Here is a 15,421-nt window from a genome sequence, read left to right on the forward strand (position 1 = left end):
TTTCTAAATTTTAGTACATTATCGTCAGGTCTCAGCAGTTTATCAGCTCTGTTTTGGCAGGATATAGTGAAACCTCATACGAAACCAATGTCTGAAGCAAAGGCAACCATTATTTCTAAAGTTGCAGGTAATTTATTATATGTATGTATAAATGTAACAGTAATTTCGTTGAAAGCACACACTTTTGTTATTTGGCTTGACTTCTGGCCTTTTACTCTATTATATTACATGTTTTACCTAAATTATTTACATAGTTTATAGTTATGCTCTGCACATATATTTCGCACGACCCTTTATGGGAGCATGACCTTTGAAAATCAGCACGTTTTACTATTTTTAATGAATGTTCTACTGTTTCAGCTTTGGTAAAAAGTTAATCAATTTATGTTTTAATTTACTCCAATTTTTAAAAATAATACGACTTATGAATGTTTTTAGGTTCTTGTGCAACAATTTGGATCACTTCTAGAAATTGTATTATCAATGAATTTGATTTAAAGTATAGTTGTATTTACATACCAAATACATACATTTGATAAATAATTTGTATTTCAGTAATAGTATTTGGTCTTGTTGCAATTGCCATGGCTCTGTTGGTTTCTACTATTGGAGGTACTTTAACACAGGTATGGACCAAAAGACACATTTATATTTACGTGTTGTATATGTGTGTATGTATATGCGCGTAGTGTTGCTATGGTTTGGCTCTTCCAATTCAAATGGGACATGGGGTATATCCAATAAAAAGCAAAACATTGAGAGAAAGACACACTTAAATACCTTTAAATGACCCAATATTTAGTAAATAAACTCATCATAGATACCAGGATTAAAATTTTGTACGCGCGTTTCGTCTACAAAAGGCTCATCAGTGACGCTCAAATAAAAAAGGTTTAAAAGGTAAAAATAAAAAAACGAATTAGAAGAGCATTGAGGATCCAAAGTTCCGAAAGGTTTTGCAAAATACAGATAAAATTATCTATTCCTGGGTTAGAAAAAGCTTAGTATTTTTTCTAAAAAATTAAAGTTTTATTTACAGTTAATTTTTAATTATGACCATATCAATAATTTTCACTTATATAACTTGTAAATAAGTATATCATAAGTTAAGACAAAATGTACTACTAATTTTCTGCTGTCGGACGAAATTTAATTAACGGATGAATGTAAAGATCACAAACATACAATGTATATTTTGGGGTCTTGCAGAGAACAATAAGATAACGTAACAAAATTAAATCAATCGTACAATGAATAAAAGAAATGACGTCTTTATGGTTGGCTCTTCTATTAATTCCAAGCTTTCAGAAATGTTTTCATAAATAAATAAGACATGGACTTCAAAAATAGATTTGGGCTAGGTTTTTTATTTTCATTGTTATTAATGCATGTTATATTAGTATTACAAACCTAATCTTGAACTCTATCCTATTTTTTGGAAATTTATAGAAATTTATATGGGATGTCACATTGTGCGTCGATCTCTTCGGCTAACATATAATACGTTGTTCGGCTGTGCCTTTTTTATGTGCTGATTTAGGTTGTTTTACGTATTCGTTTTTATTCTGTAGTTAGTCACCACTTCGGTGTTAACATGTATATCTATTATATAGTCATTTTTATAAATTTACTGTTTGCAAAAGTATGAATTATTCTAAATACTAAGGATTTTCTTATCCCAGGCATATAACTTTAGCCGTATTTGGCACAACTTTTTGGAACTTTTGGTCCTCAATTGTCTTCAACTTTGTACTTGTTTTGGCTTTCGATTTTTTTTTATCTGAGCATCACTGATGGGTCTTATGTAGACGAAACGCGCTTCTGGCGTATTAAATTATAAGCCCGGTACCTTTTGATAGCTATTATTTGTGTGTGCTCTGTCCTGTATGTTCTTCCATTTATTTGTATTGTAGTCCTGTCATGTAATCCTGTCATTTTAAAGTTATATTTAACATTGCCATAAAAGCGGGAGGTTTGGCTAGCCACAAAACCAGGTTCAACCCACCATTTTTTCTTAAAATGTCCTGTACCAAGTCAGGAAAATGGTCATTGTTATATTGTAGTTCGATTCTGTGTGTGTTGCATTTTAGTGTTGTGTTTCTGTTGTGTCGTTGTTCTCCTCTTATATTTGATGTGTTTCCCTCAGTTTTAGTTTGTAACCCGGATTTGTTTTTTTCTCAATCGATTTATGAATTTCGAATAGCGATATACTACTGTTGCCTTTATTTAACGAACGCCTTTAATCTGAATTGGTTGATTCTACATTTTATTAACTACCACAATCTGTAAAAAGTATCAATTAACAAAAAATACTTTCTTTTTTTTAGACAGGAAATAAATAAAAGTGATAAAAATGAATGCATGTTTTTAATTTTATAAACCTTACAGTATATTTGTTTAGTTTACATTGTATTTTTGTTTTTATAAACAATGTGTATGAAAATAACTATTTCAAGAAAGATGTGATAAACATGATTTTAGTATACAGTCAAAATCAATGTCAGTGGTAGACTTATTTTCTTATATCAAATACGGTAATGTTCACACCCATTTTGATATTCCATTTGATAACGGACTTTCCGTTTTGAGTTTTCCTTGGAATTTTTGTATATTTTACTTTTTATTCTATGTCATGTCTAGGGCATATATTATGTAGGTTAAAGATTACGTAGATGTAATTAATTTTTGTGATCTGAAATTGTATTTGAGGCATTAGATGGGAAAAATAGCAAACATTATCACGTGTTGACCTACATTATATCAGATATGAATTAAAATCTCCTTTATAAAGTTACACAACCAATTGGTGGATGCTACTGTTGGATGACTCATCGTTCACGATGGTATTATCAGCCCAGTCATCAGCACTTCCTTACTGATATACAACATCAATGATACGGTCATTTTCTGAATTTACTCGGTCTATAAAAGTTTGAATTATAAAAACACTGAGGTTTTTCTACCCAAAGGCATATATATGTATCCTTGACTTATTTGATTAATTCGCCACTGAAGAGTCTTATGTATACAAAACGCGTGATAAATTATAAGCATGGTATCTTTCGTGAGTTTTTAAATTTAGACATGGTGTTCACGAATATACTGATTCATGTAACTAAAAAAGATGCCCCAATTTTGTGTATCAAAGATTCTCAATACTTATTGCATATCTTTTTGTTATGTAATACTATCAGTTTTTCTCAACCTTAACCCTTCATTGGGAGAAATTTAAAAAAACTGGTTTCACAATATAGCTACCTTTGTTTATAGGATTTGTGAATACATCACGTTGAAACCTTTTACTCATGCTTCTCTATGATGAAATAAATTTGAAACACGATGATATTCTTGTAAATAGATGATGATACATTCTAAACACTCACCATGGAGAAATTCCAAACGGCTAAACATTTGTTTGTGGAATAAAGACAAGTAACAACATGATAAAAATAACAGCTCATTCAATATTACACAAAAATACAAAAACTAAAAATTCAAGAAAAACATCCTACAGTAAGGTGCTTACTGTTTGCATCTTACGGATGTTAAGTTAATGTAATGCTTTTAGTCTATTAGAACAACATACAATGGTACTTGTTTATTCTGCTGATTTCAAGCATTTAGATTGAATGTAGATTTTCGGTGAATGTTTTGTTTTTCGATTATATCACACAATTATCAGTAATAATTTCCCTTGAAACGATATAATAACAAAATGTAGACTTTTCAGTTCAAAATGACACCATTTCAATGTCTATTGTTACACTTTAGTTTGGCATGTTTGCAATCCAAAATCAAACAAAGTGTAAAACGGTTCAGTTTCATATTTTGTTGTAATGACCTTTTTAGTGTCATTAGCTAAGCATGGTATTAGTATCAGTCTCAGTCTCAATGCTTTGTGTTGAACTCGCTGAGTCTTTTAATATTTACCTCAAATGATTTCGAACTATCACAACTAAGAAATATCGGCCATAAGTACTGTTATATAGTCAAGTTTTGAATAAAAAGATTGACTTCTTATTTCAGTTACTTTAAAAGTACTATAATAAGCACACTTTTAAATTTCTGTTTAGATTGGAGGTACTATATTAGCTATAGTTGGAGGTCCATTGACTGGATTGTTTCTTCTTGGTTGTTTCTGCCCATGGGCTAATGCAAAGGTGAGTGAAATCAAAAGCATGTTTGTTTCTATTAGTACTATTTTATAACAGAATGTTAATGAAAATACATTGAAAATATTAGGAACGTATGTTTAGAATCAAATATGAAATATATTTTATTATTATACTTCACGTAAAAATGCAATATTTTGATTGGCTTATACGAGGGTGTTAATTTACTCTATTCTATGGTAAATACTCTATTACCCTTCACGGAGACGCTTGATCAAGTGTGCGCTTTATTAAATACGACTCTATCCTATGGCAAATACTCTATTACCCTTCACGGAGACGCTTGATCAAGTGTGCGCTTTATTAAATACGGATGGTTGTTATGTACAAGACGTCATAGTTTATTACTTTGAATTTGAAATTTAATCGACAGTAATAACAGAACATTCAGTATAATAAATTAAATAACACATATCTGAGAGGGTGATAGAGCAGATTGTCAACCCTCGAAAAGACATTGTCAACCTTGGCTTCGCCTCAATGACAATGTTTTCTCGGGGTAACAATCTGCTCTATCACCCTCTCAGCTATGTGTAATTTATATAATGTTGAATAATAATTTTTGAAGTTTTGAAAAAAAATAAAATGTAGTCCTTACGCATCCATTCACCACCGCTGGTTCAAAATAAATTGACGCATTTGCTTTTATGCTAAGAAATATAAAATATCATATAATTGGGGTTCACAGCTAAACTAATCATCTCAAATAAAGCGGGAAGTTTAACTCTGTGATCTGATTAAGTCCTGGTTGTTATTGGGTTTTAAACCAATTTGATTGAAATATAGATCCTGTGTCTAAGCTTTGGTTACAAGGATCTGGCAACACTTCGTTTTACTTTTTGTTCCGCTAATTATTGCAATGACATTTTCAAATCTTTGACGGTGTGTATTAATCCGACAAAACCAGAGGATCCCCAAAAGTCTTTAAAACAGAAAGAAGAATTGAACGTTTTCAGATACTTGTAAAAAAGAAGCAAAGCGTGGAAACACAGGATCTGTATTTTAATATGATTGGTGTGAAACAAACAAAATCTTTTTATCTTATGTTAAACAGTCGAGGCAAATAGGAAATTGCATAATATTATGAAATATCCTAATTTAATACATTATTATGAAACTTCATAATATTAGATAATCGGCTAATTTTGTAACTATATTATGGGATGTCGTAATTCATAAAGTTATGGAAATACATAAGATAAGAAAATTTTTATAATTTTAAATATTTTTTTCGGTCGTTTTTTGGGCCCCGTGACTAATTTTGGGAAATTTCTAGAAAAAAAAAGTTATTTTTGAGTGGCGTTTATACCAGGTCATAATGAACAACTGTCAGATTTTTATCGACACGCCTTAAATTCTCCCGACACCACCCTCTTTGCTTGTTGTAAATAATTTAACAAAGGGAGACAACTAGTATCGGTTTAAAATACAACTTGCGGTTATAGTTCTTTGATAAATCGATCTGTTTATTGCTAATATAAGGTTGAAGATGTGTTTTTGTTATATTTCTAATCTAATTTGAATGTGATTTACAGCTGCATATTTCATTTTCATTGTTGAAATCTTGAATTATCTAGTTTAAGACGTTTGAATGGAATATACTTAAAATAAATTTTAAAGGTTTATCTAAACAATTGTCTGTTGTCATATGCATGTTGAAACAATAAAATATCAAAACACCAAATAAAATATTATCTATCAATGTTTATTTAATGCATAACGATGTATTTGTTAACTAAAATAATGCCAAATGACAAAATTATTTAACAACTAAAATCATATGTCTGATCTTAATTTTGTAAATAGCGATATTTTCTTTACCGCGTGTACAAACTTTATATTTCTTTTAATTTTAGAATTATTTTTTAAATATTTTACAGTGTTCTTTTTTTTTATTTAAGTACTATTAATTGGATCATGGAAATATTATATTGTCAATAAACTATTTCCATGATCGGATAATTATGATAAGATTAAATCGTAAGATACGGCATTTAAGTGCATAACGATGTATCATGGTTTATTTTCATCACTGCTGTCAAGATATGTAGCGTGTACAACATGTAATAACAACTCATCTTGGTATGATTCAATCACAAAAGTTACTGTTTACAAAAGAAACGATTGTAGAAAATTTATGTTGTAAAAAGGAGTATTTGTTTTAATAACACACATTTGTACATATTTTTAACGAAACAATTGCTATATTACGCACACGTTTTGATTTAAATGATTCATTAAGTTTTGAATATTTTATAATTAAAAACTTTTTTATCGAATTTAAATTTTATGTTTTTTTATTTAATTTGAAAGTGGTGTTTTGTAAATATCTGCATTTGCATGTCCGTCTGCCTGTTTGTGATTTAGTTAAGAAAGAGAGCATAAAAATCAGACAAACTCATTATAATAAATATACATAAGAATAAAGGAATACTTGTATCACAATTATACACAAATTAAGAAATATTTTTGTATCAGAAAATTATATAAATATAACGTGAAAATTGATATGGAATAGAACAATTTTAATTGAAAGACTACGCTTTCGATAATTTTAATTTACAGGGAAGTGGCAAAGTAGGGAAGAGCAACAAAAAAGTTCATACAATTGCGAAACTCTCGAGTCAAGTAGACAAAACGATCTTTCGGCTTCAAAATGATTTACTTTGAAGAAGAAAAAAAAAATAGTGCTGTTTTACAAAATCGTTTATCGAATTTCAGTATATGATAAAGTTTCTTTAATTGACAAAAATATGGGGATTTTGAACTTCAATCTAGTAAGGTGATTATTTAAGATGCTTGCGTAGAAAATTATTATAGACTACATAATTATGATAATAAGAAATCGTCATATTATACATTTATTTCAATATGGTAGTTTGTAAAGATCTAACCAATCTTTCACAATGCTCAAACAAGCGCTTACTTTGGAAGTGTTTTTTTTTTTCGGCTACATTAACAGGGACCCCAAAGGGTGACTGGGGGATAGAAGTATGGTCACGTAGTCTTCTTTCGACCGGCAGTAAAACGCTTGACAAAGTCCTTTTGGCTGTGCGGGATGTACGTATTTGCAGTCACATCCAGTCAGAATGGGGACGTTAAGTCTGATGCCTCATGTAAAGAGAGTGTAACGCTATCAGTAAGTTAAGAACCCTTAAAACAACTCTTTGAGGGGTCCGTAGGTGGCCTGTTGCAAGGCAACATTTCTGTCCCTATCCAAAATACTCTCATTTTAAAGTGCCAGTCCAAATTTCCCCGACCTTCATCCTGGATGGCCACTTATACAAGACCTGCCTATTGTATTATTGTTAACTTGTTCTCGTCCTAAACATGCATTAAATATTTTTCACTGGACGTTAAGCAACGAAAAAATCAATCAATCAATACTTACCAGTTTATATATATATATAAAATTGAGAATGGAAATGGGGAATGTGTCAAAGAGACAACAACCCGACCATAGAACAGACAACAGCAGAAGGTCACCAACAGGTCTTCAATGCAGCGAGAAATTCCCGAACCCGGAGGCGTCCTTCAGCTGGCCCCTAAACAAATATATATACTAGTTATATATATATATATATGTATAAAGGTTTATTCTTCTCCTCATTGTTATGCAATGATATGTGCATAACACTCGGCATTTTACTTTGCAGTAAGTACACAGGTTGGTTAATTTTAAAACAAGTACCTTTCTTTATTTACAACAGCTTATTCCCTTAAATCTAACATAAGAAATAGAAAGAAAAAATAATGTTTGCGTTATATCGCACAGGTTTGCGTTATTTCGCAAATGTTTGCGTTAGTTCGCAAAGGTTCGCATTATACGCAATTGTTTGTGTTATTTCGCAAAGGTTTGCATTATAACGCAAACATTAGGAGACATATAAGAAAACAAATGTATGGGACTTTTACTCTTCCGTAAAATAACGACAAAAACGAAGTTAAATCTTAAATGACATTGCCTGTTTATCTATTTTTATTCATGGGTAGATCAAAACATTTTTTTTAAGACTTATCGTTAAAGGCCATACGGTGACTGTTAGTTCTTATCCTCTACGTATTTTGGTCTATAGTGGACTGTTGTCTCATTGGCAGTCTTACAGCATTTTCGTTTTATAGTTATTATATGAATATCTTTCGACAAAACCGTATTAATATATAATAGTTATCTACCCAGTATATAATACTGCTTCCTTTTTGTGTTCATTAGAAATACGAGATTGCAAGTGTCGTCCGTATCATACTTATTTATTATGACATTCTTCTATTGAGTATTTATACCTTGTCATGAATCCAGGAGTTTCGTACATATTGTGCCGAATGTAGGTTTATAATTTATTATAATTACTTACCATACACCACTAGATCGGTATAAACATTGTTTCACCTTTTTAGTTTAATGTTATTTCTATTTCTTTCGAATGTAAAATGGTGGAAAGAAAAACAGTTGATGAAACCCATTTGAATAACGTATACAGGATGTACAATGATATATTAAAATGTCTATAGAAGTTGGATCTTTGAACGTGTAGTTGCATATACATTGTACACAAAGATACTGTTAAATGAAATTAGATATCCTGCATTTATCATGCTTTTCAATTATATATGGTCGAATCGCAGAAAGATCCCTCCTTTAAAGTATTGACAACTACAAATCTGCATTGACAATAATATATTGGTGTACATTAGATACACCCATTTGGACTAACGCCCTCAAGGTGTATATAAAACAAACAAGTATAAATTAATGTCTACAGAAATGGAAATAATACATGTACATGTAACTGTGCGTATTGCTTTTTGTTTCTTTATTCTACATTGGCTAGAGGTATAGGGGAAGGGTTGAGATCACACAAAACATGTTTAACCCGGCCGCATCTTTGCGCCTGTCCCAAGTCAGGAGCCTCTGGCCTTTGTTAGTCTAGTATGTTTTTTAATTTTAGTTCACTTATATGTTTTGGAGTTTAGTGTGACGTCCATTTTCACTGAACTAGCACACAATTTTAGTTAGGAGCCAGCTGAGGACCACCTCCGGGTGCGGGATTTTCTGCATTGAAGACCTATTGGTGGCCTTCGGCTATTGTCTGCACTTTGGTCGGGTTGTTGTCTCTTTGACATATTCCCCATTTTCATTCTCATTTTTATATGTAACACATGGTTAGAAGATGTCAGGAATTATGTACAATTGATCCATAATAGCTTAATATTCGATGAAGTTGAAATTAAAACTGCGAAAAAAAAGACAGATGTCAAATGATAAGTTGAACAGTCACAATAGTCAGAAAAATAAAAATATAACTATGATGAATATAAACAATAATAAAATATTGATACAAACAATATTTTCTCTTAATTCAAAAACGATAAAATCCATATATCATGTGTTTATATTCTACATTATGAGTAAACAGGACCTCTGAAAACATACAATATAGCTTTGATTTATCGAAAAATACAAGATTGTGCATTATGTTTTTTAATACAAACTGGGAACCTGTCTACAATCTAAATTGCAAGAAAAAAGAAACATAACAAAAAAGCAGCGTATTTGTTAACGAATGATAATCTTCTGAATATACGACATTCTTCACAATCTATATTATAATCTAATCAGATTTGGGAGACACACTTTTGTAGAAAAACGTTCTGTATGATAAGCTTGCAATTATAGCATAATACTTAGCTACATTATTAGAAACAGATGTTTGCGATGCTTATTAAAGGGACATTAGTTACTATTCTTATCGTTATGAAAGTGTTAAAACTTTGTTATTCAAAACTATTTACTTACTTAAAGATTAGAAGGGATATTGAGCAATAATTGGAAAAAAAACACAGTATATCATCGATATAAAGTATTTGATATATCATTGTTATAATTTATTTATTGTGTACATGTATCGTTAATGATACAGTGCCCTCGTTAGAAAGGTCGTTGGCAAATATCTAGACGTTTTATACATATTGTGAAAATTGATCTAGAAAGAAAAAAACAAATGTTAAACTCTTTAAATAAATTTATTTTCAACTTGTTATATGACGTAATTGGAATCTTATTTTCACAAAGTCTTTCATTTTTTGACTACTCTGTTTTTCAAGCACACCGGTCTATTCACTTTCGTTTAAACTTTTAATATATTAAAATATTGAAATGTCTAGGTGAATATTATAAATTAACTAAGTGTAGTAGGTTGTTTTCTATGCTTGGAATAACAACTAACGAGAGCTATGGGTTCTGATGCTTTATTGTACCAGTAGATAAAACAAGTCTGAAATAGCAATACAACATATATAAATAACAAGCTATTTCATATAACATAAATACTTTTACGAAATATCACAGTTTATGTAATACAGAAATATAATAATAAATAATACATTTATCTGTTATTAAATAAGTAGCAAGTAAAATGTTTTACAAGTAGAAGATGTTCACTGTTTACAGTCAGTGAAATTGACCTCGGTGTCACGTGTACTTTAACAACAAGATTCACTTTTATTTACACTGTATAGTGAAATGTAATGTACGATAAATTTGTGTATCTGTGTATATGTAATCACTACTGGTTTACCTTACAAACGGTATATAATAAATGTTATATCTACATTTATTAATAATAACTTCATTAAAATATATAATACGTATAATAATTAACTACATAATATCATACAACAATCATAAAGTTGCAAATATAATAATCATAAAGACTTATGATGTCAATATTATTGATTTGTTAAAAGCTCCAAATAAAGGGGAGGTAACTCATGTTTACAATACAATATAAACAATGCCAAACTATAAATAAATATACTCTTACCACTTATGGAGTGAGTTGAACTAGTAAGGTTAACGGCACATCAAATAAACATCACACAATCATGTGTTCTATATAATTACACATTACATGGAGTCCTGAAACCAAAATACAAACATAAATACTCGGACTCTAATTATAGAAATATACAATGTGACAAATATTCTTTACTCATTCATATTTGTACTTTATAAAAACTATTCGATACAAAACTATTACTTTATATAAATGGAAACACTTTTCAGTCGTTTGATTAACAAGCAGCCATTTATAAAATATAGACTATTCGTGACAATAACCAAATAGTAGTGTACGCAAATTAACAATATAATTCTACCGTGGCAAATAAACCGTAGATTATAAAATCATATACTTATAGCTTAATAAAATACTCTCATGTACATCTTGTGTACTTATGTTACATGCATGCGATATGAGGAGAACGTTACAAGACAAATAGAAACTTTGCTATAATATCATTTACGTGAAAAATATAAATAATGTTAATAAAGAAGTAAACTTACAGTATTCAATAATATGTTGTCCAAAATATAAGGTTTACAGGTAACTATGTGGTCAATATAATCAGACATAAATTCAATGGACTGTCATGGCTATCGTCCGTGGAAATATACAGGTACAAAACAAAGGAAATTAAACTTGACCGCGAAATACTAACAGCCAATCAGATACAATGATTCAAGTAACTCCCAATGAATATTCATAGAAAAATAAAGTGAATATTACTTAAGATAAAATTAAGGTTTACAAAGTATAATTTAAACTCAGATTCAATATTCGAAATATGTAAGCTTTTATCATAAATATAGTAATTAAATAGATGATTTTTACAATATATATAAAATGATCATAAAAATCACTCTGCTACATTCTCCCCGCTGTAGGAAAATGACTTCCACGTCATTCCAGTCTGTTTCCCCCTTCACTGAAAATTGACGTCCTCGGCAAGCCATTAACCACTAGTAATTGCATCGCATGATGTCAAGGATGGTTCTGGACAACTCCATCTCCAAACCTTTAAATCTCCCTTTCTGTGCTTCAGACTCCAACCAGTGAATCTTTAGTAACCAGTCTGGCTGTTGGATCGTAGCCTGCTTGGATACAACATAGTCCTCGAGGTACTTCGGTGGTTTTCTGTTCCTCTGTGGTCTTGTTGATACTGGTGGATCTCGTGGTGGTGTTGGTAATATCCGTCTTCTTCGTGGGTGTTCTGGAGCTATGGTGGGTTCATCTGCCTCTTCTAGTGATAGGTCTGTTGGCGCACTCTCATCTTGATCAATAGAAGTGTGTACTTCAGTAGTCTGAGCAGTCGCTTCTTCAGTATCCTCATCACTCACAGGGGCTGGTTCTGCAGCTCTATTGATGTCCACAGGAAGAGCGTCCCCTCCTAAACCAGTTCCCTGCTGATCACTACTCTCAGCTCCATCATGGTCGTCACCAGTGAAACCAAGAGTTCCTTTTTCTTGTCGGTCCACATCTGGTACATCACTGTTAGTGTTGTCCTGTGTATCCTGATCAAGTATCCAATACACCAACTCCTGCTCCGACTCCTCATCTGACTCCTTATCAGTGGTCCTGTTCTCACTGTTCCCTTCAGATTTCGTCGGTTCCTCGGGCTGCTTCTTTCCTCTTTGCCTGGGCGCAGGACGTTTCTTTTCTTTATCTGTATCTATAACAGTTGGCAGATCTCCAATAGGCAAGAAAAGATTCCTGTGTAGTGTCCTCTTTCTTCCTTCTTTATTCTCTTTCTGAACCACGTACACTGGGATTCCACAATTAGGTTGACTAATAATCCGGTACGGGTCATCTTCCCACCTGTCTGCTAATTTGTGCTTTCCATCAAAAGCTAGTGTCTTGACTAAGACTCTATCTCCCGGTTTCAGCACAGCTCCTTTTACTTTCTGGTCGTAATGTGTCTTCTGGCGTTTCTGGGCAGCAAATATGTTTCTTGTTGCTGTATCATAGGCTTTGCGTAGTCTGTCTTGCATTTCCTCTGCATACTTCGTAGTTGTAACAGGTTCAGCATCATCTCCAATACCAAAAGCAATGTCTATAGGTAGCTTTGGTTGTCTTCCGAACATCAGGAAGTATGGTGAGAAACCAGTTGATGTTTGACGTGTACAGTTGTAAGCATGGACTAGACCAGCAACATGTGACTTCCAATCTTTCTTCTGAACGTTTTCTAAGGTACCAAGCATACCAAGTAATGTTCTGTTGAAACGTTCAGTGATGCCATTACCCATTGGATGATACGGTGTTGTTCTTGATTTCGTCATACCAGTGATGTTACATAATTCCTTGATGATTTTGGATCCAAAGTTGGCACCTTGATCGGAATGAATTCTTTCTGGCAAACCATAATGGACGACAAAGTTGTTGAAGAATGCGTCTGCAGTTGTTTTTGCTGTCTGGTTTCTTGTTGGTATTGCCAAGGCGTATCGTGTGAAGTGGTCTGTTATTACTAGTATGTTCTCAAATCCACCTGTAGATCTTTCAAGTGAGAGATAGTCCATACATACTAACTCCAGAGGTTGTGTCGTCTCGATGTTAATGAGTGGTGCTCTGTGACTGGCAGGTTGCTTTCGTCGAATACATCTGTCGCAGTTCGATATCCAGTTGTCAACATCTCGATTCATTCCAAACCAAACAAAACGGTCTCTAACTAATGAAACTGTTTTATCTCTGCCTTGATGTCCCATCTCATCATGTAATGCTGTTAATACTTTGGCAATGCAGACTTCAGGTAACACAAGTTGTTTATGTTGTTCCCCATTGTCGTGGATAATACGGTAGAGTACGCCATCGATCATTTTCAACTTGTCGTAGTTGTTCAAGAACCAAGTGTTCCATGGTGAACGTTCTAGCTGTTCTTTTCGTGGTTTTCGATGTTCATCAACCCAGTATATCCAATCTTTAAGGTAAGTATCTTGCTTTTGTTCCATCTTTATGTTGATTAAATGTTGTGATGGTAAGAATGGATCATCAGTGGCTTTAGGTGTTGTCATCGATAACGTCTGAACATATGGTTGTACATGCTGTAACTGACAAATGGCTTTCACAGAATCTGTACTAATGTTGGAGGTGTTGGTACGACCAAGTAGTTCTGGAAGTCTGGAAAGTGCATCTGCATCAGCGTTGTTAGCACCTGGTCGATAGACGATGTTAAAGTTGTATGATGACAAACTTGCTATCCAACGATGTCCAGTGGCGTCAAGCTTCGCTGTTGTTAAGACGTAGGTAAGTGGGTTGTTGTCTGTAACCACGGTAAATGTGTTGCCATAAAGGTAATCATGGAACTTTTCTGTTACTGACCATTTGAGAGCAAGGAATTCTAATTTATGGACTGGATAGTTCTTCTCAGTCTTGCTAAGTCCTCTGCTGGCATAGGCAATGGCTCTTTTCTTTCCTTCTTGTTGTTGGTACAGTATTGCTCCAAGACCAAGCATAGATGCGTCTGTATGTAATTCGAAAGGTTCCTTATAGCGTGGATAACCAAGAACAGGTGGCATCGCAAGTTGACTTTTGAGCTTCTGAAAGGCATCTTCTTGTGGCTTATCCCAAACCCATGATGTTACTGTTGGTTTCTTAAGTTTTCGTTTGCTGGACTTCTTAGGTGCAGGCATCAAGTCTGTGAGCGGTCTGGCTATCTTGGAGAAGTCTTTGACAAACTTGCGGTAATAACCGACGAAACCAAGGAAACGACGAACTTCTTCAGGCGTTGTGGGTCGAGGCCAGTTGATGACTTTCTCTAGTTTATCTGGATCGGGTGAAATACCATCTTTAGAGACTATGTGGCCGATGTACTTAACTTTGTCTTTGAAGAATGCACATTTCTTGGGCGAAAGTTTCAAGTTGTGTTCTCTTAGTCGTTGTAGTACCATCTGTAGTCTTTCAAGATGTTCTTCATACGTCTCTGAAAAGATGATTTAATCGTCAAGGTATATAAAGCATATATCTAGGTGAAGATCTCCAAGTATCTGTTCCATGAGGCGTTGGTAGGTTGCTGGACTGTTTACGAGGCCAAACGGAAGTCGGTTGAACTCGTAGAAACCAAGTGGGCCGACTGTAAACGCTGTTCTAGCTTTGTGTGTCTCTTCAACCTCTACTTGGTGATAACCACTCTTCATGTCCATGACTGTATAGTAGTTGTTTCCTCCCAAGGCGTCAAGGATTTCTTCGCTTCTAGGAAGAGCATATGAGTCTTTAATTGTCAGCTGGTTCAATTGTCTATAGTCCACACACATTCTAAGCTTGTTGTCTTTCTTTCTGACCAATACAACATTCGATGACCAAGGCGAATGTGAACGACGAATGATCCCAGCAGTAAGAAGTTGTTGAAGGTGAGTTCTAACTTCGTCGAATAAAGCAGGTGGAATACGCCGGTGTCGTTGTTTGAACGGTGTTTCA

The 15,421-nt window shown here is 33.1% G+C and overlaps 1 protein-coding gene across 2 annotated transcripts in view; it reads left to right on the forward strand.

The window, feature by feature from the left end:
* Window positions 1–15,421, forward strand: part of LOC127737571 (sodium-coupled monocarboxylate transporter 1-like) — a 59,592-nt gene that overhangs the window by 17,392 nt on the left and 26,779 nt on the right. For both annotated transcript variants that reach the window (XM_052248410.1, XM_052248409.1), the window contains exons 12-14: window positions 15–127; window positions 556–626; window positions 4,074–4,160. In XM_052248410.1, the coding sequence (XP_052104370.1) occupies window positions 15–127; window positions 556–626; window positions 4,074–4,160 (271 nt within the window). The remainder of the gene's footprint in view (window positions 1–14; window positions 128–555; window positions 627–4,073; window positions 4,161–15,421) is intronic.

This window comes from Mytilus californianus, unplaced genomic scaffold, assembly GCF_021869535.1.
Source record: "Mytilus californianus isolate M0D057914Y unplaced genomic scaffold, xbMytCali1.0.p SCAF_4, whole genome shotgun sequence".
NCBI lineage: Eukaryota > Metazoa > Mollusca > Bivalvia > Mytilida > Mytilidae > Mytilus > Mytilus californianus.